General features: G+C 36.8%; 1 protein-coding gene across 1 annotated transcript in view; it reads left to right on the top strand.

Moving 5' to 3' along the window:
- ATM (ATM serine/threonine kinase) overlaps positions 1 to 25538 on the top strand; it is a 131839-nt gene that overhangs the window by 44622 nt on the left and 61679 nt on the right. Inside the window, exons 24-32 of the mRNA XM_081098784.1 lie at positions 1687 to 1860; positions 3381 to 3550; positions 4665 to 4911; positions 8109 to 8224; positions 9261 to 9387; positions 10079 to 10278; positions 14027 to 14201; positions 14889 to 15053; positions 16270 to 16402. Of these exons, the coding sequence (XP_080954910.1) occupies positions 1687 to 1860; positions 3381 to 3550; positions 4665 to 4911; positions 8109 to 8224; positions 9261 to 9387; positions 10079 to 10278; positions 14027 to 14201; positions 14889 to 15053; positions 16270 to 16402 (1507 nt within the window). The remainder of the gene's footprint in view (positions 1 to 1686; positions 1861 to 3380; positions 3551 to 4664; positions 4912 to 8108; positions 8225 to 9260; positions 9388 to 10078; positions 10279 to 14026; positions 14202 to 14888; positions 15054 to 16269; positions 16403 to 25538) is intronic.

The following is a 25538-nucleotide window of genomic DNA, read 5'->3' as shown; positions in this document are numbered from 1 at the left end:
ATTAGTAGAATAATGGCAATTTCTTTTGATTCAGCTTATATGTAGCATTTTTGCTGGAAAACAATTTCCTGAATTTTCTAGGAGTATAAATGGTTTTCTTTTTTATTAAACATTTTTTTTTTTTGTAAGAGCTGGACAAAATCTAGTTCAGAGAACAGGTAACAATAGGAAGAAATGGATTGAGAAAAATGTTCTAATAAGGAATATCAAATTACCATGGTGTCCTTTAGTGAACCTCTTGATTTTCATATTTCTCTGTAGAATAATGATTTTTTTCCTTAAAATGAAAATTGTCCTAGGCTTAGAATTTATTCATTTATTTATGCTTTAATTTGTTTGTAAAAGCTATATGAGGCAGTTAATTAAATGACTTTCTAGTCTGTGATAGCACAAGACTGAAAAGGACAGTTGTGTGAAGAATGTGAATTTAGTAAAAGATTTCAATAGATTAGAAAAATGAGTTTAAATATTATAAAATTAATAGAGATAATGTATATTATACATTTTAAAATCAGCCTGTCATGTGCAAAAAGGGAAAATATTGACCTGACAACAATTCATTTAGATAAAGACCTAAGAAGTTTTACATTTGAGAGCACACTATGAATCAACATTGTAACAGTCTTTCAAAAAAGCAAAGTCTGTCTTTGACATCATTGATAGAAGCATACTGGCATGAACAGGTTGATAGAAAGAATTTGATCTTCTATACATTTTATTTTATTTTTTAAATATATTTTTATTGATTTCAGAGAGGAAGAAAGAGAGAGAGAGAGAGAGAGAGAGAGAGAGAGAGAGAGAGAGAGAAACATCAGTGATGAGAGAGAATCATTGATTGGCTGCTTCCTGCACGCCCCCCGCTGGGAATTGAGCCCACAACCTGGGCATGTGCTCATGACTGGAATCAAACCTGGGACCCTTCACTCCGCAGGCTGGCGCTCTATCCACTGAGCCATACCGGCTAGGGCTCTTCTATACATTTGAGAGGGCAGCTAGCATGTTGAGTTTGGCTCTCAGTAAAAGTAAAGTAGACTTTGAGTTAGGATGTTAGCGAGTCTGTAGATCCATCTCTTATAAGGAATAGGTGGAGTTGACTCATTGACCTCATAGCTGTTTTTGAGCATGTTGATTGCCATTTAGTAAAAGAATTAGATCCTTACTTTTTCTTGTACCAAAAACCAAAGCTAGCATCAGAGAGTAGCAGTTTTTTTCTAAATGTGAAGAGAAACTTCTATCAAGTATAGCTAATCAAAAAATGTACATATTTGTAGGGATATTATAACTATTGAAGGGTATGTCATCCTGTCTAGTTGCATGTTTTGATTGTTCCTTTTGGTAAAGATATGAAAATATTTTTAAAAATAAGAAGTATATATTGTTGTAATGATCATAAACATCTTATGAAGTATACTTGGTAGTTGAAGAGGAACTTTTAATCTCTCTCACCTACTTGCAATTTCTCTTTTTTTCTTTGATGTGCTTTATACATCACTGAAATGTTTAGCAATTCTTTCCATAATCAAAAGCAGTCTTTGACACTCTAGAAACTGATATTTTCTCAAAATCACTACTCTGAGCTTTGTCACTGTAGGATTTAAAACTGTTCATTGCCTGCTTAAATGTTGTTATAGCATACTTTGATTTTATCCTCACTGGTTTATTTGTAATGTTTAAATATTTATGAAGTCCCACAGTGCTGAGAACCCTGAACTTTTGGATGAGATTTATAATAGAAAAGCTGTTTTACTGATGACGATGGCTGTGGTTTTATACTGTAGTCCTGTCTGTGAAAAACAAGCTTTGTTTGCCCTATGCAAGTCTGTAAAAGATAATGGATTAGAACCTCACCTCATTAAAAAGGTACATGTGGATGAATATTTTTTATTATAATCTTCCTTGGGTGACTTTTAAACAATTAAAAAAGTTAAACTAGAATTTTGAAGTGGCACTTACAAAAGACTTAGAGACAGTTTATTTTTTAATAATGTGTTTGAAAAATCGTGTATTTATTTGTATACCTTGTTATTATTTCTTGCATTCAATGCAAGAACATTTCACAGGTATGCATTAAACTAACAAGGGTGAATGACCCGTTGCCATGCAGACCAGGCCTTCTGTAGTAGCATTTATTGACTGAAACACGGAGAACACAGCAGTAGTGAGTGTTCTGCCTGGCTGATTCTGGGCAGGGCATTGGGATCTAGCAGAGTCGGGCATGAAATTGTAGAGCTTTTCAGTTGCGTGATGAGGGAAGGAAGACCAGGGTCTATCCTTGCAGTTTCATCAGCACAGTGCTGAGAATGTTCATTCCTGACTTGATCCCCTGCCTCAACATTCATGGTTTGGGAAGTTCCAAGCCCTTCCAGTGTAGATTTTTTTTTTTTTTTTAAATATACTTTATTGATCTTTTACAGAGAGGAAGGGAGAGAGACAGAGAGTTAGAAACATCGATGAGAGAGAAACATCGATCAGCTGCCTCCTGCACACCTCCTACTGGGGATGTGCCCGCAACCCAGGTACATGCCCTTGACCGGAATCGAACCTGGGACCTCTCAGTCCACAGGCTGACGCTCTATCCACTGAGCCAAACCGGTTTCGGCCAGTGTAGATTTTTATATGATGAACGAGTGACAGCTCAGCAGCCTGCTATCCCATTCAGCATCCTGACAACCTGGTTTCCATGGAGCTTTGCGGTAGGCCAACCTGTGGGTAATCAGTCTTAGACAAGTTAACCTTTTACTTCTCAGGATTAAGATAAGTTGCTTTAAAAAAAAAATACAGTTGCATCACCTAATTATTATTGTAAGTGGAATATAGTGTTCAGTATTTTCTCATTTGGGTTTAGGACTGAGAAGAAGAATTATTTTACTTTAGACTCGGGGTGGGGAACATCTGCCCCATGGGCCATATAAGGCCCATGAAATCATTTGGTCTGGCCCTACCAAGGCATGAGGTGTGAGTGAATTGATTGTTTGACCAAATATAGCAGGCTAATTTTTAAGTTGATAATTTTGTATGGCCCGTGATGATGTTATAAATATCCAAATGGCCCTTGGCAGAAAAAGATTCCCTATTCCTGCTTTAGACCTTCCCTTGGAATATAATTAAATGTTTAAAATTTCAACTTTTTCTGTTTTTATTAACATTTATTAAGAACTTGCTATGTGCCAGGCATGGTGCTAATTATATTAAGTACATTTTTCTTATTTAGTCTTGCTGAAGTGGATACTTTTATTATCCCCATCTTATAGATGAGTAAATCAAGATATAGAAAAGTTAAATGAATGCTTAAAGTTATACTGTTAGTAAATATTAACAAGGATTTAAATAACATATTGGTTTGCTATTTTCTTAAAGCATTGACTTTTTTATTTGTATAGGTTTTAGAAAAAGTTTCTGAAACTTTTGGATATAGACATTTAGAAGACTTCATGGCTTCTCACTTGGATTATCTGGTTTTGGAATGGCTAAATCTTCAAGATACTGAACACAGCTTATCTGCTTTCCCTTTTATTTTGTTAAACTACACAAACATTGGGGATTTCTATAGGTAGGTTTACATGTGAACTATGTTTACCTTAAAATTAGGTGACTGTTTGGCAATCCCAGCCCTTCCCCCCTGACCCCCCATTCTCTAGTCCCCCCCATGTACAGATGTGGGAGGTTTATAGTATGAGAAGCAGGACAGCTTATTTTAATGAAAGTGTATTGAAGGGAATCCCTAGACTTTGGATCTGGTCCTAGCTGTGTCAGTTACCAGCTATGTGACTTTAAACAAGCCATGTAGGGACTTGATTAAGCCATTCGTTGGGGCTTGATTTTTTTAAACTGTAAAGTAAGGGAGTTACACAAGGACATCTTAATGTTCCTCTCAGCTTAAACATTTGGTAATCTTTTCTATGAAAAGTGAAAGATAAACTAATAGTGACTGGTTATTTCTGCCTTGTTTTTGTTTTCTGTTGTGTGACTGTAGGACATTTAGTCATTATTTCTATTTTAATGTAAAAGTACTTATTTTGCTAACTCTAACTGTAGAGAAGAAAATTTTGAAGATGGAAGGTTTTGAAACAACTAAAGAGTAATTTGTACATAGGATGATGGGAAGACTGTTCATTATTGTTTAGTGGTCCTTATTCAGTTTGGCAGTAATATTCCCATTTAGTCTTTGAATTTATAAGTTTCTTTCACATTTCATTTTACATATTTACATATATATAAAAGCCTAATATGCAAAGTGTCCCCTTGGGAGTTCAACTGACCAGAGTTTGATTGCTCGCTATGATGTGTGCTGACCACCAGGGGGTGCTGCGGAACGAAAGAAGGCCCTGGCCGGCAACCAGAAGACCCCGATTGGCCCTGATCACATGAATTTTGTGCACTGGGTCTCTAGTTTTATATGCAGAAGTAAACATAAATTTGATTTCTACTTTTTTTATCATAGAATTAGGATAGTATATTCTATGATCTCTATTCTTTTTAATGTGACTATTTAAAATGTACTTAACTTCATTTTTCCATTTTTAAAATTATGGTAAGAATGCTTCAGCTAGATAAAATAGTATTCTAATATTTATTTAAAGAATTTTATTATTTTAAGAACTATAATAAAAATTTTACTTTGAAAAGTTATATATAATACATTTTTTAAATGTTTTATGTTTTAGATCTTGTTATAAAGTTTTGATTCCACACCTGGTGATCAGAAGTGATTTTGATGAGGTGAAATCCATTGCTAATCACATTCAGAAGGATTGGAAGTGTCTTCTAATAGACTGTTTTCCAAAGATTCTTGTTAATATTCTTCCTTACTTTGCCTATGAGAGTATAGGAGACACTGGGATGGCACAGCAAAGAGAGACTGCTACCAAAGTTTATGATATGCTTAAAGATGAAAACTTACTAGGAAAACAGGTATGACTTCAACTTTTACTTACATTTTATCCCCTAATTGATCTGAGATGTAACTTTAAAATTTTAAGGCTCTTTATCTATGAAGTTAAACTTAATATGTGGAAATCACTATCTAGCATAGACAGTCCATGAATTGCTGTGGTAGTGTTCTCTCCTTTTGATTGGCTTTTTAAAAAAATATGCTTTTATTGATGTTTTTAGAGAGAGAGAGATGTAGGGAGATATAGAGATAGAAACTTAGATTAGAGATGAAACATCAACAATCAGCTGCCTCTGCGAGTTTCGGATCGAACCCGAAACTTGGGCATGTGCCGTGACAGGGAATCAAACCAGTGACCTTTTGGTTCATGGTCAACGCTCAACAACTGAGCTACACCAGCTGGGTTTGATTGGCTTTTTAATGAAATGTTTTTAATCAGGTATTTAAAAAATAACTTTTGAATAACTTTTTTTTCTTTTTAAAATTTATTATAATTTGCAGTAATAATAAATGCAAGTTAAATTCAAGCAATACTGAAAATGTATAGAAGAATCTTCCTATTTCCTCTTTAATCTCATTAAACCCCTCACTTTTCAAGGAAAAATACAACCCCAGCTTTCCATACCTTGCTCTTCCTTGTTTCCACAACTACCTTCTGACATATGGTATCATTTACTTAGGAATTATGTTCATTGTTTTTTATAATCATCTCTACTATAAGTACTATGAAGGTAGAATTTTTCTTTCTTGCTGATGCATCCTAACCATTTAGTATATATATAAAATATTCATTTTTTGATATAAGATGGACTCAAGTAAAAAAGGATCTAACAATTTTTGATTTACAGCATTTTACAGAAATTTAAAATTATTTGAGGAAACTTATCTTAAAACACATATACAGGTTGTGGCAAAAGTAAGGTTATAGTTCTTATGGAAAATAGTACAGTGATTAAATAATAATACAAGAATAAACTGTTTCATGTACTCACAGCTGTATCCTACTTTTGTCCCACTAGTAATCTTTTTTTTTAAGATAAAAGATGATTGGCCAGTTCAGTTTTTTTTTTTCAGTGTAAGTAATGGTGACTAACCAAATTTGGTTAACATAAGAATTATAATTTGATGAACTTTGAGAGGGTTTTTTTTTTTTTTTGGTTGCCCAGTTATCTATGTTGAACCAAGAAATGGAACAGCAAGACTCAAAGTTACTTAGGTAGACCATTGCCAGTCAGGTGGTTGTAAGTCTAGTCTGGTGACAAGTGTGACAGTCAGAGCAGAATGTTGGCACACCGGAGGTAATGGAATTTATGAGGGACATTGTTTCTACCCACTCCCACCCAATCTCCTAGCTTAGACTTCTGAGCAGGCCTGATCTTACTAGTCTCTTTATGTATTCAGACCAAACAATAGCAGTTTTCAGTCAGAATTAGTCTAGGAGGGAAAAGTTATTACATTAAATCTTGATATCTTAGCTTCTTGGTAAAAGAAATATACTAAAATTCTTGTTAGTCTCAATTTAGCATGAAGTTGTCATCAGTTAATTTTTCTTTGTTTCTCTAATTTGTGCTTTATCTGAATCAGTCTTATAGATTTTTTTTTTTTGTCAGTAAGTGTTGGTACAACTATTATATCTTTGCATCTTCTAAAACTGTTAATTGTTGAAAGCCTAAAATCTTTACCGTGAGATTGTTTAGCTATATCTAGACATCTGAACAATTTATATATACTAAAGCTAAGATTACATATCTGGTTTATTAGAGAATCAAGTGAAATTAGTGAAGTTAGTTAGGATCTTATGTGCAAGGAAACATTCATTAATTTTTCCTCATTTTTTTGTAATATTTTTTATTGATTTTTAGAAAGAAAGGAAGTGAGAGGGACAGAGAGATGGAAACATTGATGAGAGAGACACATCATTTGTCTGCCTCCTGCACGCCCCCTACTTGAGCATCAACCCATGAGCCAAGAGGTCCATGGCATCGAACCAGGACCTCTTGGTTCATGGGTTGATGCTCAACCACTGAACCACACTGGCTATGCTTCATCGGGTGTTAATTAGATTGGCCAATTTGTCCTTACTTATTATAGATACACTTTGAAATGAAGCTGTATTTTTATAAGGGCTGAAACCTTGGAAATGATGATGTGGACAATTGATATGTAAGCCAGGGGGAAAGGATAGGATTTTTACATTAGGTTTCTTGTCACATTAAAAAATATTTCTGTTATGATAGGAAATATTTCAAATCTCCTTGTGTATCAAATAAATCAGCCATTTGCCTTGTAGTTCAAAGCACTATAATTCTTTATTTGGAGAGCTAATAAATTCATCCTCAAGACTTTCACAGTTTTCATACATTTGGCTGAGGTGTAAGGTAGCAGCCCCAGGATGTAGAGAATTTATGCTCTTTGTAAGGCTACCTATAGTAGGAAGTGAATGACAAAGAGTTTGCTCCTGTTGGGTTTTAGTCTATTGTTGATGATGAATTGTAGGTAGCAACTAGCTTCAGCATTTGGGATATCAACCAAGGGAGAAGTCATGCAGGGAACAAAGAGATGATTTTTGCTAGTCACTGAAACTTTACTAGTAAAGTTTTCTAAGTGAAATAGCAATCCCAAATAAGAGTAAAATGCAGATTGAGGAGCAGTACATATTAGTGGGGAATTTAGTTGTCAAGGAAATGATTAGATTGAGCAATTTAATGTAGACCTGAAGGCTTCATCATTTTAATGATTATTTAAAAAATACATATTTTTATTGATTTGAGAGATAAAGGGAGAGGGAGAGAGTGATAGAAACATCAGTGAAGAGAGAGAATCATCAATCGGCTGCCTCCTGCACACCCCACACTGAGGACTGTACCTGCAACCTGTGCATATGCCCTGACCAGGAGTCCAACCGTGACTTCCTGGTTCATCGGTCTGCTCTCAACCACTGAGCCATGCCAGCTGGGCTAAAATGATTCTTTAAAATTAAAGGGTCATATTAAGGGAGTCTTGTTTGGTGTGGTTTCTTTACTTTCCTCTCAGTTTATAAGTTGGCTGCATAGCAGAAAAAAATGGAGTTAGGTGTATGTCTTGCAAATAGACCTTTGGTCATCTATTTCCTTCTGTGGCCACTGGATAATATTGGAAATGAAGCAATAACATGAGCCCCTTGAACTGTCTTAAAGGTCACAGACATAAAAACTTAATTAATTTTATGTCCTTGCAGATTGACCATTTATTCATTACTAATTTACCAGAGATTGTGGTAGAGTTACTGATGACGTTACATGAACCTGGGACTGCTGGTGCCAACCAAAGCACTGACCTCTGTGACTTTTCAGGGTATGGGTATTTTATTTTAATTTATTTTTAAATTAAATTTATTTTTTTCCATCATATATTTATCAGGGTATGGGTATTTTAGACTTAGAGAATTAGCTGCAGCTTCAGAAGTTTATTGGCAAATGTATTGGTTGACACCTTCAATTGTCTATTTCAGTTTTTAGGCATATACTCCGCTTTTAAATTATTTCTTTAAAAATGACTTCCTTTGAATTGAAGTAATTACCTATCTGCTTCTACTGTAGCTTTGCTGCAATAACTGTTCTTTCTAATTGACCTGTTTGTTTGCAAATTCAATGAGCTTTTTTCTTCAATGTTTCTGTAGTATTTGAGCGTTGTGCCATTGGTTGTCTCTTCAAATTTTCTTCCTTATGACACTTTATTTTATATTCTCCTCTCTTTATCTATGACTTGCGTTTTTAGATCACCTTTTCTTTATCACCCTTCTTAGCTATCAGAATATTACTATACTACAATTTAATTTGGATATGTAAACCCCCTTGGTTGTTCATGAATGTTAGTTATCTTCCCAGCTTGATTTTGTAAACGGCTGGAAAGCATCCTTTATTTTTTTGGTATGCCCTATAGTGCTAGGCATATGAAATAATAATGCCATCTACCAGAGTACTTTTATATATATAATTTCATGTGATACAGATAGTGTTTGATTGCTGTGTCTTAAAGAGTATTCTGTTTACAGTACTAGCATAGAGCTTTAATTCAGACCTGAAGTAAAATGGGTGACATTAAACCTCCTTTGTGGGATCACCATTAACTTCATGAAAGATTTTTTAAGTAAATCTTTTAAAAACTGATTAAATCCTAGAAGGTAAAGGTATGTAAATACTCTGGTTGATGAATATAGACTGTGATATGTCATTTTATTAAAAGTAGTTTTCAGTAGAGAAATAATTTTTTAATTTGAGGTTATTATAATCTAAATTTTTATTCTGGAATTCACTGGTCTGTCAACTAAGTCTATTTTTTCTTGATTATTTTGTCCTGAAAATGATGACTCTTTTCCTATAACTCTTAGGGATTTGGATCCTGCTCCTAATCCACCTAATTTTCCATCACATGTGATTAAAGCAACATTTGCCTATATCAGCAGTTGCCATAAAACCAAGTTTAAAAGCATTTTAGAAATTCTTTCCAAAAGCCCTGTAAGTATACATTAGCAGTATAGTAACTGAGACGAGAATTCCTTTGTTTTCAGCCAGAAAATCTATATATGTACATTGTAAGGAGAAAAAAAGTAAACAAATGGAAAATTCAACTGAATAAATTAAGAAGAAAAACACTTATTTATAAGTTTATATCTTGGTATTTTACTTGTCAGTATTAATTGAAATGTGTCACATATGAGGGCTGAATTTTTTTGTTACATTTTAATCATATATTGGCTCAGAATTTTTTTAAAAAAAATATGCTATAATTTTTTAAAAATATACTTTTATTGATTTCAGAAAGAGGAAGGGATAGGAACATTAAAAATGAGAGAGAATCATTGATCAGCTGCCTTCTGCATGCCTCCTACTGGGCATCAAGCCTGCAACCTGGACATGTGCTGGACTGGGAATTGAACTGTGACCTTCTGGTCGATGCTCAACCACTGAGCCACACCAGCTGGGCAAATATGCTATTTGATTATAGTGTATGAAAATTAAATAAATTGACAATAGTTGTTTATGTTTAAGATAGTAATTTTCTTAATATAATATTTAACATTTGATATCAGATCCAAAACTAAATTCTGTAATTTTGTGTACAAAATGTACTTATTATACCACAGTATATTATACCATAGTATTCTGATTTGACAAGCTTTTACTAAAATGTATCTTTATTTTCTAGGATTCCTATCAGAAAATTCTTTTAGCCATATGTGAACAAGCCACAGAGACAAATAATGTTTATAAAAAGCACAGAATTCTTAAAATATATCACCTGTTTGTTAGTTTATTACTGAAAGATATAAAAACTGGCTTAGGAGGAGCTTGGGCCTTTGTTCTTCGAGATGTTATTTATACTTTGATTCACTATATCAACAAAAGGTAAATAATATATATAGACCAAGGTTGAAGTATTTTTCTACCCTGGTATCTTAATTGAAAATTTATATGCTGATAAGAGGTAGACACCAGAGTATTGTTTCCTGAATTTATAGCTATCTGGTTTTTTAAAAAATAAATTGCATTACTACTTCTCCAAATCTTAAGTACTAGAAATCTTAATTTTTAATGGTCTTCAACATTTTAAAATAAAAATTCTAATTTTAGATGGCTTGAAATATATATGTTACCATAGCAGTTCTGGTCACCGATTCCAATGTGTGTGTGTGGGTGGGAGGGGGTTGGGGGGGAGGTTTTTCACACATATCCAAGGAATTCTCCAGACCCAGCTGGGTGTCTTACAATTCAACTCAATGTTGATGAGACAGTGTCAGATCCCAGAGGTTAAAGGCTCTCAGTTCTATAAGATTTCCTCCCCTTACCCCCCACCCCAATCACATGCCAGTGATAAATCCAGGTTATCATCTGTGCCTCTGACCACCTGGCTGTAGATTATAGGTTCTAATGACCCCACCTGCCTTGTGTCTGAGTAGTTTGCTCGATTGACTCATAGAACTTGAGAAACCCCTTTACTCACTAGATTACCAGTTTTTTTTGTAAAAGAGGATATAACTCAGGATCAGCCAGTCGAATTTGATGCATAGCACTTCCATTAGTGCTGGGCCTGGGACCAGTTAGCAAGGGGCATGGGGCATGCTAATGCCAGATGTGTTTTTTAGGGTTTGTGAACCTTTGAGAGATTTTAGGAAAGGTTACAGCGTGATGCAAGACAGGCCATTTGTATTGAAAAGCCACTGGAAGTGGCTTGGGTGGGCTGCAAGTTGGGTGGGTTAGGACCTCAGGCAATCACCGGGAGGTGGGGACTGGGGAGAGGACATTGATGGAGACTCAGCAAAGGAACAGTGGCCTCTGCCAGCACTTCCCTATGGGAGAAAACTGCCCCTTCAATCCTGTCCCTAAAACCAGATAATTCAGTTCTTCCAAATATGTCCCTGGCACCTTTAAGTGAGACTCCTAGGATTCCATCAGCCCTTTGTCTTACAATCTCCACTGATTGTTCACAGTCAGGAGTTATGGGGACTTTTCTTCCTGGCACTGTGATCTTGGGCTGGGGAACCTGGTGTGGGTCTGGAACTCCTTGCTCTTCTGCAGTGGAAATGTCCTTCCCGATTTTTAACCCTCACATATGGGTCCACACCTTATGTGGACCAGCTGGTTCCGGTCTTCATCCTTCCTACCTGTCTGAATATGGCTTCATTTATATCCTTATTTGTAGGACTTCTGTTGAGCTAGAGTTCAGGCAGGTCTGAATAATGGTTGTTCTATAGTTTGGTTTTAATTTTTTAAAAATATGGTTTTATTGATTTTAGAGAGAGAGAAATATCAATTGGCTGCCTTTTGTATGTCCCCCATTGGGGATCAAGCCTGTAACTCGGGAATGTGCCCCAACAGGAATCAATGCATGGAATGATGCTCAACCAATTGAGGCACAGTGGCCAGGGCTAGTTTAGTTTTAATTTTGATGTGGTTGTGGGAGGATGCCAGTATCACCTTTTTGTATGCTGTCATCTTGACCCCATTTTTAAAAATTATCTTGTCTTTTTGTCATTGAGCTGTAGCAGTTCTTTATATAGTCCTGGGTTTGACTTTTTTTGTTATTGTTGAAGGCTACAGTAGTCCATTTGCTTCATGAGTTTATTCAACTATTTTTACAGAGAATGTATTCCTTGTATATGTGGTCACTGAAGACTGTTCTTAACTTGTGCTCAGGTAGTGTTTTGATGGAGATTTCCTTGAATACCCGGAACCAGAAAAAGAGAGAGAGAAACCTTTTATAGTTTTTGTAGATTAGCGGGTAGAACTCTCCCTCAGCCCTTAGCCAGGCTTGCACTGAGCCTCGGGATCAGCCCAAAGTGAAAGCTTATGGTCTTCAAAGGTAGTTTTTGAGCAAGCATCTTACCCTGGGCATGTGTGTGGCTTCCTAAATTCCTCAAATATATGGTGAATCTGAGTGCTCTAATATCCCAAGGAAGCTCTCTCCCCAATTCTCCCTCCTAGGCAATCAGTTGTATGTGTCAATAATCTTTGGTACCAGGCAGCTGTGGGCTTTTGGATAGCTTAATGTTTTCAAGCAATGCCCACAGCTTTTCCAGCCTTCAGATATCTCTCAGACAGGTTTAGAACAGACATACACAGTAATATGTGAATGAGGTCTGCTCTGCTTTCTGGAGAACTAAGGACCAGTTGAGGAATGCAGTTTTCAAGACTGCGGCCAACCTGGGGAGTGGGTCGGACAGGGCAGCTAAAATCACCAAAGAGCTTTGCTGCAGTTTTTAGGTTGCCTTTTTCTTGGCGAAGAGTTTGTTTGATTACTGTAAACCTTTGACTGTTTACAAGAGTTCTAACAAAGTACTGATAATTCTTTTTTTAAAAATTGGCTGTTTGATACAAATGGTTTTTATTTCATACTATTCTTGGAGATCTTTTCATGACAAGCTGTAGAGCTGCTACATTCTTTTTTTAAAAAAATATTTTATTGATTTTAGAGAGAAAGGGAGAGAGAGATAGAAACATCACTGGTGGGAGAGAATAATTGATGGGCTGCCTCCTGCAAACCTCCTACTGAGGATTGAGCCCACAATCCAGGCATGTGCCCTTGACCAGAATCGTACCCAGGACCTTTCAGTCCGCAGTTCAATGCTCTATCTGCTGAGCCAAACCGGCTAGGGCGCTGCTGCATTCCTTATTAAACTTTTTTAAAATTTATTTTAAAATTACAGTTTATAGACAATATTACATTAGTTTCACATAGAACAATGTAGTAATTGGACATTTATAAATCTTATGATGTAATTATCCTGATAAATCTAGTACTTATCTGACACAATATACTAGTAAAGGTAATGCAGTATTATTGACTATATTTCCTATGCTGCACCTTACATCATCATGACTATTTTTATAACTGGAAATCTGTATTTCCTAATTCCTTTCACCTTTTTCACCCATTCCTCTATTACCCATTCCATCAGGCCACCATCAATTTGTTCTCTGTATCTATGAGTTTGTTTCTGTTAGTGGGATTGTAAATTGGTGCAGCTACAATGGAAAACAGTGTGGAGGTTCCTTAAAAAATTCAAAATAGAAATGCCTTATGATCCAGCAATTCCACTTCTGAATATCTGAAAAAATCCAAAACAGTAATTCGAAAAGATATGTCCATCCTATATTCATTACAGCATTATTTCCAATAGCCAAGATATAGAAACAACCTAAGTGCCCATCAATAGATGACTAGACAAAGACAGTGTGGTACACACACACACACACACACACACAGGAACCTTACTCAGCTGTAAAAAAGAATGAAATCTTGCTATTTGTGACAACATAGATGAACCTAGAGGGTATTATACTAAGTGCAATAAGTCAGACAGAAGAAGACAAATATATGATTTCACTTATATGTGAAATCTAACAAATGAACAAACAAAACAGAAACAAACTCATAGTTCTTGTTTTTCAGTGTCTCAGGAGAGATTGGAGCTGCCTACTGCACAATTTTGCTGATGCCACTTCTCTTTTTTGGTTTAAGGATTTGGATATGAAAGTGACTTTTATGTTAAGCCATAACATAATTTGAGCTGCTGACTAAAAATGACGATAGAATAAGTTTATATCAAACTAGTTGCCTAGAACTTAACTGTCTCCCCCCCCCCCCCCCCAACAGGCCTTCTCGTTTTATGGATGTATCATTGCGTAGCTTCTCCCTTTGTTGTGATCTGTTAAGCCACATTTGCCGTACCGCAGTGACTTGCTGTAAGGATGCTTTAGAAAACCATCTTCATGTTATTGTTGGTACACTGATACCCCTTGTGGATAGTCAGATGGAAATTCAGGAGCAGGTAATTTCATAAACCATTTTCAAAATGATATTTGAATTACACGTATAAATTATTCTTGAAAGGAGCCGAATATTTCATGTTTACTTGGTATAATTCTTAATTTTAATGAAAATCCTATATAATAAAAGGCTAATATGCAAATCAACTGAATGATGGAATGACTGGTCGCTATGACGTTCACTGACCATCAGGGGGCAGACGCTCAACACAGGAGCTGCCCCTTGGTGGTCAGTGCGCTCCCACAGGGGGAGCGCCGCTCAGCCATAAGCCGGGGTCACAGCAGTCGGACACCCCCCAAGGGCTCCCGGACTGCAAGAGGGTGCAGGCCGAGAGAGTGCAGGCCGGGCAAAGGGACCCCCTCCACGCCCCCCCCCCCCAAGTGCATGAATTTCCTGCACTAGGCCTCTAGTTACTTATATAAATGTTTCTGTAATATTGGCATTTTTATACTTCAGGGCCCGTCCTGTAGAAATACTTCAATGGTTCGTTGAATTATTTGAAAACACTTTAACGGTTTGTTGAATTACTTTAAAGCATGGAAATAGCTGGGTTCCTTAGAAGTAATTAAGATAGTTTATCTGAATTGGGTTAGCAAAGTTGTTATTTATTACAATGGGTTTGGTTATTTTACTTTAAAATATAATTAAGTTATTTGTCCCCTTTCATTTTTTTTTTAATTATGTTTAGGTATTGGACTTGTTGAAATACTTAGTGATAGATAACAAGGACAATGAAAACCTCTATATGATGATTAAACTTTTAGATCCTTTTCCCGACCATGTTGTCTTTAAGGATTTGCGTGTTACTCAACAGAAAATCAAGTACAGTAGAGGACCCTTTTCACTTCTGGAGGTAATAATTATTCCATCATCTAACTATTTTATATTAGAAAGGATAGACAGTAGTACCTTTTGAAAACCTATAATGCTTTAAACGTGAAAAACTGAATGTTTTTAAAAAATTATGATAAAAATATAGCATGAGAACAAACCTCTAAAATAAAAACTGAATCTTAATATATCCTCTTGCATTGCAATGAAAGTATAAATATCAAAGTTTTTTGTAAACATTTAATTTAAATATTGATGAGATATGATATAACATATGCTTGATTTTCATATGCATAAACTCTATTTTTTTAAAATTTTGTTTTATTGCTTAAAATATTACAGAGAGTAGTACATATGTCTCCCTTTTTTCCCCCTTGATCTTCCCTCAGCCTCCCCTCCCCCCCCCCCCCCGTGTCTTGTGTCCATTGGTTATGCTTATATGCATGCATACAAGTCCTTCAGTTAATCTCTTACCCCCCCCCCCCAACCCTCCCTGGCCTTCCCGCTGTATTTTGACAGTCTGTTCGATGCTGCTCTGCCTCTGTATCTATTTTTGTTCATCAGTTTATAATGGTCTTTGTTATCCATAAATGAGTGAGATCATGTGGTATTTTTCTTTCATTGACTGGCATATTTCACTTAGCATAATGCTCTCCAGTTCCATTCATGCTGTTGCAAATGATAAGAATTCCTTCTTTTTTATAGCAGCATAGTATTCCATGTGCATAAACTCTATTAATATCACAAAATTACTGCCTGATTCTTTGAGGGACAATTTAATGTTTGAATTAAAGAGTTTTCCAAATTTTAGTTCTGTCTTAATCTTTATAAACTTCAAAAATATGTCCAGATACATTTTTCCTTATAAATCTTATTATAATTTAAAAATGATGCTCTGTATTTTGCTATATATCAATATGAAAATATAGGTAAATATATTAAGGTCTAAAACTAGTTACAGTACTAAGTGAATAGAAATTTAAGCTTTCTTTTCCAATTGAGTATGCTATAATCTTATAGTCGTATTATATTGTGAGGGAATCTATTAGAATTTAAATTAAAACATTATAGGGTTTAAAATAGAGGAAATAATTTACTTCTAACTTGTTTGGTAGTAATAGTGAGATGAGTCAGTGTCTATAAAAGGCACTTACTAATTTTTTTTCCAAGCTTTATTTAACAGACTTAACCAATACATGCCAAAAGCAATTCCATTTTTAACAAATTTTCTCTTTTAGGAAATTAACCATTTTCTCTCAGTAAGTGTTTATGATGCACTTCCATTGACAAGGCTTGAAGGATTGAAGGATCTTCGAAGACAGCTAGAACAAAATAAAGATCAGATGGTAGAGCTCATGAGAGCCTCTCAAGGTACTAATTTTAATAACCTGGGTTATTTGTACCTATTCCTTTTGAAAGAATCTTTTATAAGTTCTTTTTTTTAAAATTAAATCCTTATTGTTCAGATTATTAGTTGTTCCTCTTTTTCCCCCCCATAGCTCCCCTCCACCCGTTTCCCACCCCACCCTCCGCCCTCACCCTGCCCCCCACTGTCCTCATCCATAGGTGCACAATTTTTGTTCAGTCTCTTCCCGCATCCCCCCCAAGAATAGTCAGTCCACTCCCTTTCTATGCCCCTGATTCTATTATAATCACCAGTTTATTCTGTTCATCGAATTATTTATTCACTTGATTTTTAGATTTACTTGTTGATAGATGTGTATTTGTTGTTCATAGTTTGTATCTTTACCTTTTTCTTCTTCTTCCTCTTCTTAAAGGATACCTTTCAGCATTTCATATAATACTGGTTTAGTGGTTATGAACTCCTTTAGCTTTTTCTTATCTGTGAAGCTCTTTATCTGACCTTCAATTCTGAATGGTAGCTTTGCTGGATAAAGTAATCTTGGTTGTAGGTTCTTGGTATTCATCACTTTGAATATTTCTTGCCACTCCCTTCTGGCCTGCAAAGTTTCTGTTGAGAAATCAGCTGACAGGAGTACAAGGGTACTCCCTTGTAGGTAACTGACTTTTTTTCTCTTGCTGCTTTTAAGATTCTCTCTTTGTCTTTTGCTCTTGGCATTTTAATTATGATGAGTCTTGGTGTGGTCCTCTTTGGATTCCTTTTGTTTGGGGTTTCTGGGCTTCCTGGACTTGTAAGTCTATTTCTTTCACCAGGTAGGGGAAATTTTCTGTCATTATTTCTTCAAATAGGTTTTCAATATCTTGATCTCTCTCTTCTTCTGGCACCCTACAATTCGGATGTTGGTACGCTTGAAGCTGTCCCAGAGGCTCCTTACACTATCTTCGTATTTTTGGATTCTTTTTTCATTTTGCTTTTGCAATTGGGTGTTTTTTGCTTCTTCATATTTCAAATCTTTGACTTGATTCTTGCGATCCTCTAGTCTGCTGTTGGGAGTCTGTATAATATTCTTTATTTCAGTCAGTGTATGCTTAATTTCTAGTTGGTCCTTTATCACAAGCTCGAGGTTCTTGAGGGTCTCATTAAGTTTCTCGGCGGTTTCTAGAAAATTCTTGAAAAACCGTAAAAGTGTGGTTTTGAACTCTATATCCAGTAGTTTGCATTCCTCCATTTCTGTCATTTGTGTCCTGTTTCTTTGTCTCCGCATTTTTTTATGCTTCGCTGTGTCGATAGAGTGGCTTTCTGTGCTAGGTGTCCTATAGGGCCCAGTGGCTTAGCCTCCCCAATTACCTGAGGTAGACACTCTTGGTGCACCCCCTTGTGGGCTTTGTGCACAGTCTTGTTGTAGTTAAGCCTTGATTGTTATAGGTAACACTGGGAGGGATTGACCTCCAGGCCAATTGGCTGTGAGAATCAGCTGTGTCTGCAATGGGAGTACTTCTGTGCTGGAAACACCCCTCTGGGGCAAGACTTGCTTCAGTGGGGCTTTGGTGCTCACTGAGTCTGCCCCCTGAGTGTGTTCCTTATGGATGTGAGGAGCTGCAATCTGGATGGTCCCACTCTGACCACCGGGCACACTGGCTCCTGGATCTCTAAGGAGGTGCTAATCTAGCCTTTGCCTGAGGCTACCCAGCAGGAGCCAGCTGTGACACAATGCAAGTTGCCTTGGGGCCTTGGGCCAGCTGCAGTTTGTTAGGTAATTATCAGATTGCAAATGGCCAGGCCTTTCATATGCAAAAGCCTCTGTGCAGGGCTTGGGCAGGATGGGGTCCCAGGGGATCAACAGGTTGGAGCGAGCAGTTATGGCTGCCCTCAGTGGCCCCGCTTCTCAGTGTCCCGGCAATCGCTGCAAGCACCTCCGAGAGAAAGCTGCCCTCGAGTTACGACTGATGCCAGATAGTCCAGTTTCTCCCGTATGACTCTGGGTCCCCAGAGACTCGCCCGGAACTGGAGCTCAGAGCTTGAGACTCCCTCCGGATTGAAAAAGACAGCCGTGTCCTCAGCCGCCAGCCCTCTCCACATGGGCCTCTGTACCTCTGAATTTTACTTCCGCACTGCACCTCCTCTGAGTCTCGGTATGCTTTTCTCTTTCCTTCTAGTTGTAGAATTTCCACTCAGCCAGCCTTCCTGTGGTTCTGGATGATGTCCGTTCTTTTCGTTGTATTTTTGAATTGGTTGTGCGAGGCAGCAATCTCCGGTGTTTACCTATGCTGCCATCTTGGTTTTCTCGATCTATAAATTCTTGCTGTTGGTTTAATTGCCATGGACTTAGATTCTTATCATTTAGTTCAGACTTTCATCATTTCTCATCTAACTATAAAAGACTAAGAATGGTCTTCTGACCTTGAACTACTCCCACTTTATCCTCCTCTACACCTCTGCCGGAATGATTTCTCTAAACCCAAACATGATCATGTTATTTCATTGTTTAAAAAATGTTAACTCACCCTAGCTGGTTTGGCTTAGTGGATAGAGTGTTGGCCTGTGGACTGAATGTTCCCGGGTTCAATTCCAGTCAAGGGCACATGCCCGGGTTGCTGCCTTGATCCTCAGTGGGGGCATGCAGGAGGCAGCCAATCAATTATTCTCTCAGCTTTGATGTTTCCATCTCTCTCCCCCATCCCTTCCTCTCTGAAATCAATACAAAAAATATATTTCTTTTTAAAAAACGGTTAACTTCCTGCTGCCTAAAAGAGACATGAATTTTTTAGAGCCAGGCATACAAGGTGTGTCTGCCTACTACTACAATTTCTTTTTTTTTTTGTCTAAAACTTCTACACTAATAAAAGACAAAGATGCTAATTGACCATACCTTTGCTACGCCCAAGCCACGCCCACCAGCCAATCAGAGTGACTATACGCAAATTAACCCAATCAAGATGGCGGCTGGCAGCCACGGAGCTGGAGCAAGCAGGAGGCTTGCTTGCCCTGGCGATGGAGGAAGCCAAGCTTCCTGCCTGCTCTGGCTGGCTGTGGCCTACGCAAAAGGCAACAAAGTTTCAATTATAGAAGATAAATAAATCCCAGATATCTGCTTCCAGCCACCCTCCACTGGGAGCTTGGGTGGCTGGGGGCTGTGGCCAGCCTGCAAACAACCATCAGCCCCTCACCCAGGCTGGCCAGGGACCCCAGCAGGACCCTCCACCCTGAAGGGGGTGTGGCCAGTCTGAAAACGGCCCTCAGCCCCTCACCCAGGCTGGCCAGGCACCCCAGCAAGACCCCCACCCTGATCTGGGACACCTTCAGAGCAAACCAGCTGGCCCCAACCCATGCACCAGGACTCTATCCTATATAATTAAAGGGTAATATGCAGATTGACCCTAACAGCAAAGCGACTGGGAATCACTGGTTACTGTGACACACACTGACCACCAGGGGACAGACATTCAATGCAGGAACTGCCTCCTGGTGGTCAGTGTGCTCCCACAGGGGAGCTTTGCTCAGCCACAAGCTTTGCTGACAGCTGCCAGTACAGCGGTGGTGATGGGAGCCTCTCCCGCCTCCTCTGTAGCTGGGCCTGCTCCCGCTTGCAAGTGGACATCCCCTGAGGGCTCCCGGGCTGCCAGAGGGATGTCTGACTGCCAGCTTAGCCCCAATCTCCCAGGGAGCAGGCCTAAGCCAGCAGGTGGTCATTCCCTGAGGGGTCCCAGACTCTGAGAGGGCACAGGCCATGCTGAGGGACCCTTCCGAGTGCACAAATTTTTGTGCATCGGGCCTCTAGTACTTAAATAAAAGAAATTTGTCTCATTTTAAACATCATTTAAGTATGTGTGTGTGTGTGTGTGTGTGTATATATATATATATATATGAATGAACATATATGAATGAACATGTATAATTCTGTGATACATTATCTGTATATATAATTCTGAATGAATGAAAACTTAATAAATATATATATATATACACACACACACATACATGCACACACACACACATATATGTTTGTATATACACATATCTATATATGTTTCTAGCTTTATTTTCCTTAAGAAACATTTTTATATTAATTTAATTTGAGTTTGGGTTATACTATTGTACTTGGGGGAATCTTTTTCTACTTATTTTTTTTAAAATTTATCTTTATTGTTGAAAGTATTACAGATGGCCCCCTTTTTTTCCTCTCATTGATCCCTTCCTCCCCACTCCTGTCCCCTCCCCTACTATTGTCTTTGTCCATGGGTTATGGATATAGGCATATATGTTCTTTGGTTAATCTCTTCCCGCCCCCACTCCCTTCCCTCTGAGAATCCTTAATTGTTGCATGCTTCCATGTCTCTGGTTCTATTTTGTTTATAAGTACCGCGCGCTAACCGATTGCGCCACTGGAGCTCCTCTATTTTGTTTATTAGTTTATTTTGTACATTAGATTCCATATATAAGTGAGATCATGTGATATTTGTCTTTTTCTGATTGGCTTATTTCACCTAGCATAATACTCTCCAGGTCCCTTCATGTTGTCTCAAAGGGTAAAAGGTTCGCTGCATAGTATTCCATTTTGTGAATGCACCACAGCTTTTTTATCCACTCAACAATGGATGGGCACTTGGGTGTTTCCAGATCTTATTGTAAATAACACTTCTGTGAACATAGAGGTGCATATATTCTTTCTGATTGGTGTTTCAGGCTTTTTAGGATATATTCCTAGAAGTGGGCAGTTCCATATTTTAATTTTTTGAGGAAACTCCACACTGTTTTCCATAGTGGCTGCACCAGTCTGCATTCCTGCCATCAGTTTACTAGGGTTCTTCTCTGCATCTTCTCCAGCGCTTGTCATTTGATGATTTGTTGATGGTAGCCATTCTGACAGGTGTGAGGTGGTATGTCATTGTCATTTTAATTTGCACCTCCCTGATGATTAGTGACTGAGCATTTTTTCATATATTTCTTGGCCGTTCGTATCCCCTATTTGGAGAAGTCAGGTAAAGAATTCAAGCTCTACTTATTTGATTTTCATCTTCCTGTGCTCATTAATTTCGTATTTCTATTGTATTCTTTTTATCCTAAGTACTTTTTAAAACTAATTTTGATAGCCACCTGAATTCTGAGATTCTAGTGTATTTGTTTTCATATCTACCTATATATAAGATATGAACACCTCTGTCTCTTATTATCATTTATTTGGGTGTTTTATTGGTCTAACATGTCTTGTCCAATACACCCACTAGCTCTTTGTAGCTACTTAAATAGGAATGAATGAAAACTTAATAAAATTTAAAATACAGTTTTTTCATCATACTAGCACATGTCAAGTTCTCAGTATTAACATGTAGCTAAGTGGCGATCATTGGATATTGCAGATTATAGAATATTTCCCTCATTGTCTAAAGTTCTATTTGATAGTTTTGGTATAGACTGAATGCCAGAAATTAAAATCCAAGCATATCTCCCAGGGTTTCTTCTAGCTCCTGATCATGTTGAATGATTTTTGTGTTTGTGATTTTGTTATGGTATTAATTTTTCTGTACAATTTTTCTGTACAGATTTTTCTTTCTTTCTGTCAAATGTTGCTGATCACTTTTGCATAGTTTTATTTCATAGGGAAATTCAAATACGTTTACTTCATTTTACTTTTTATTGTTTTATTAAATTTATTGGTGTGACATTGGTTAATAAAGTTATATACGTTTCAAATGTATAATTCTGTGATACATTATCTGTATACTGCATTGTGTACCCATCACCCAAAGTCAAATCTTGTTTCACCATATACTCAATCCCTCTACCCTTCACTAATCTCCACCCCCACCCCCTTTCCCTCTGATAACTACCATATGTTGTCTGTTTCTATGAGTTTTTGTTTGTTCATTTGTTGCTTTCAGTTTTATATCTCACATATGAGTGAAATCATATAACTCTTGACTTTTTTCTAACTTATTTCGCTTAGCATGATAGTCTCAAGATCCATTCATGACACTATTTCATCTTTTCTTATGGCTGAGTAGTAACCCATTGTATATATGCACCACATCTTTATCTAATCATTTATCGAGGGATACTTTGGTTGTTTCCATGTCTTGGTCACTGTGAAAGTGCTGAACATACAGGTGCATATATCTTTGCAAATAAATGTTTTAAAATTTTTCAGGTAGGTACCCAAAAGAGGGTTGAATGGTCATGTGGTAAAACTATTCTTAATATTTTGAGGAACCTCTATATAATTGTTTTCCAGAGTGCCTGTATCAGTTTACACTCCTACCAGCAATAAATGATGGTTCCTTTTTCTCCACAGCCTCTCCAACACTTGTTGTTACTTGTCTTGTTGATAATGGCCATTCTGACAGGTGTGGGGTGGTATTTCATTGTAGACATTGAGCATCTTTTCATATATCTATTAGCCATGGTATGTTTTCTTGAAAGATGTGCCTGTTCAGGTCCTCTGCCCATTTTTAATTATATGTTTGTTTTTTGTTGTTGAGTGATATGAGTTCTCTATATATTTTGGATATTAACCCCTTGTCAGAGCTGTTGTTTTCAAATACCTTCTCCCATTCTGTTGGTTGCCTTTTTGTCTTATTGATGGTTTCTTTTGCTGTACAGAATCTCTTTAGTTTGATATAATCCCATTAAAAAAATTTTTTTTTCACTTCCCTTGCCTTTTGGGTCAAATGCTCCAAATCCTCTCTAAGACCAAAGTCCATAACTTTAGTATAAGGGGAGAAACAGTAGTTTAGTTCCATTGTTTTGCGTGTGGCTTTCCAATTTTCCTAGCACCATTTATTGAAGAGGCTTTCTTTTCTCCATTGTGTGTTTTGGGCTTCTTTGTTGAAAATTATTTGACCATATACATGTGAATTTATTTTTGGGCTCTCAATTCTATTCCATCGGTCTGTGTGTCTGTTTTTCTGTCAATAACATGCTGTTGTGAATATTGTTGCTTTGTAGTATAATTGGCAGTCAGGTAATGTGATATTCCAGCTTTGTTCTTTTTTCTCAGGATTGTGTTGGCTATTCAGAGTATTTTGTGGGTTCATACAAATCTGATGACTTTCTGTTCCGTTTCTTTAGAAAAAAAGACATTGGGATTTTGATGGGAATTGCATTAAATCTATATATTGCTTTGAGTAATATGGCCGTTTTAACTATGTTGATTTTTCCAGCCCATGAACATGGAATATCTTTCTATGTTGTTGTGGCTTTTTCAGTCTCTTTTAATAATGCTTTGTAATTTTTAGAATATAGGTCCTTCACACCTTTCAAGTTTATTCCTAGGTATTTTGCAATTGCAAAAAGAATCTTTTTCATTTCTTTTCCTGAAATGTCATTATTAGCATATAAGTATGCAATGGATTTTTGTACATTTATTTTGTATCTTTCAACTTTATTGGTTTATTATTTCTAATAGCTTTTTTGGTGGAATCATTAGGGTTTTCCATATAAAGAACTATATCATCTGTAAAAAGTGACAAATTTACTTTTACATTCCCAATGTGGATGCCTTTTATTTATTTCTCTTGCCAGATTTCTCTGGCTGGGACTTCCAGTACTGTGTTGAATAAGAGTGATGAGAGTGGACATCCTTATCTTGTTCCTGATCTTAGAGGAAAAGCTTTCAGTTTTTCACCATTGAGTATGCTATTAACTAAGGGTTTATTTTATAAGGCCTTTATTATGTTGAGATACTTCCTCTCTATACCCATTTAATTGTTTTAATTGTAAATAAGTGTTGTGTCATGTCAGGTGCTTTTTCTGCATCTATTGATATATCAGATCATATGGTTTTTATCTTGTATTTTGTTAATTTGGTATATCACATTGATTTATTTGCATATTCCTTGTGCCTCTGAAATGAACCCCACTTCATTGTGATATATTATGTTTTTAATGTATCATTGTATTTGATTTGCTAGAGTTTTGTTGACGATTTTTGCATCTGTATTCATCAGAGATATTGGTCTGTATATCTCATTTTGGCGTGGGTTATCTTTGCAAGGTTTTGGTAGTAGGGTTATGTTGACCTCATAAAATGAGTTAGGAAGCTTCTTCAAATTTTTGGAAGAGTTTGAGAAGGATAGGGATCCAGTCTTCGTTGAATGTATGGTAGAATTCACTAATGAAGCCATCTGGTCTTGGGCTTTTGACGTTTTGGGAGTTGTTGTTTTTTTAAATTAATATTTTTTTTCATTGATTTCAGAGAGGGGAAGGGAGAAAGAGAGATAGAAACATCAATAATGAGGGTGAATCATTGATCGGCTGCCTCCTGCCTACCCCCTATTGGGGATTGAGTCCACAGCCGAGCATAGGCCCTCATCAGGAATTGAACCTTGGCTTCCTGGTTCATAGGTCAAATCTCGACCACGGTTTTTGGGAGGTTTTTGATGGTTGTTTCTATTTCCTCGTTGATTGGTCTGTTTAGATTTTCCAGTTCTTCATGATTCAGTCTAGGAAGGTTATTTATTTATTCAGTCTAGGAAGGTTGGAATTTATACCTTTCTTCTAGGTTATTGAATTAGGTGTCATATTCTTTCATAATGTTCTTGAATGATCCTTTGTATATCCGTGGTATCTGTAGTAACTTCTCTTTTCTAATTTTATTTACTTATCTTTTCTCTATTGAGTATAGCCAGATGTTTGTCAATTTTTTAATCTTTCAAAGAACCAGCTCTTTGCACTAATATTTTTGTATAGTCCTTTAGCTCTCTATTTTATTTAATTCTGCTCTAATTTTTATTATTTCCTTTCTTCTGCTTACTTTGGGCTGCTTTTCTTCTTCTTCTAGTTATTTATATGCAGTGTTAGGTTGTTTACTGGGATTTTTCTTGTTTCTTGATATTGGCCTGTAATGATATAAACTTCCCTCTTATTACCACATTTGCAGTATCCCAAAATTTGATATGTCATATTGTCATTCTCATTTGTCTTTCTATATCTTTTTATCTCACATTTTATTTCTTCTTTGGCCCTGTCGGTTTTTCAGTAGCATGTTTTTTAACCTCCACATATTTGTATTTTTTTCCACTTCCTTTTTGCAGTTGATTTCTAATTTCAGAGCATTGTGGTCAGAGAATAGTTTGGTTATCACTTAATATTTTTTGAAGTGCTCATGATTTAAAACCTTTTCAAAAAACTTTATAAAAATTTTCTAGT

This window comes from Myotis nattereri, assembly GCF_964212035.1.
Source record: "Myotis nattereri genome assembly, chromosome: 9".
In the NCBI taxonomy this organism is placed as follows: domain Eukaryota; kingdom Metazoa; phylum Chordata; class Mammalia; order Chiroptera; family Vespertilionidae; genus Myotis; species Myotis nattereri.
The sequence above is the reverse complement of the archived record's forward strand: the minus strand, read 5'-3'. Positions and strand labels throughout refer to the sequence as shown.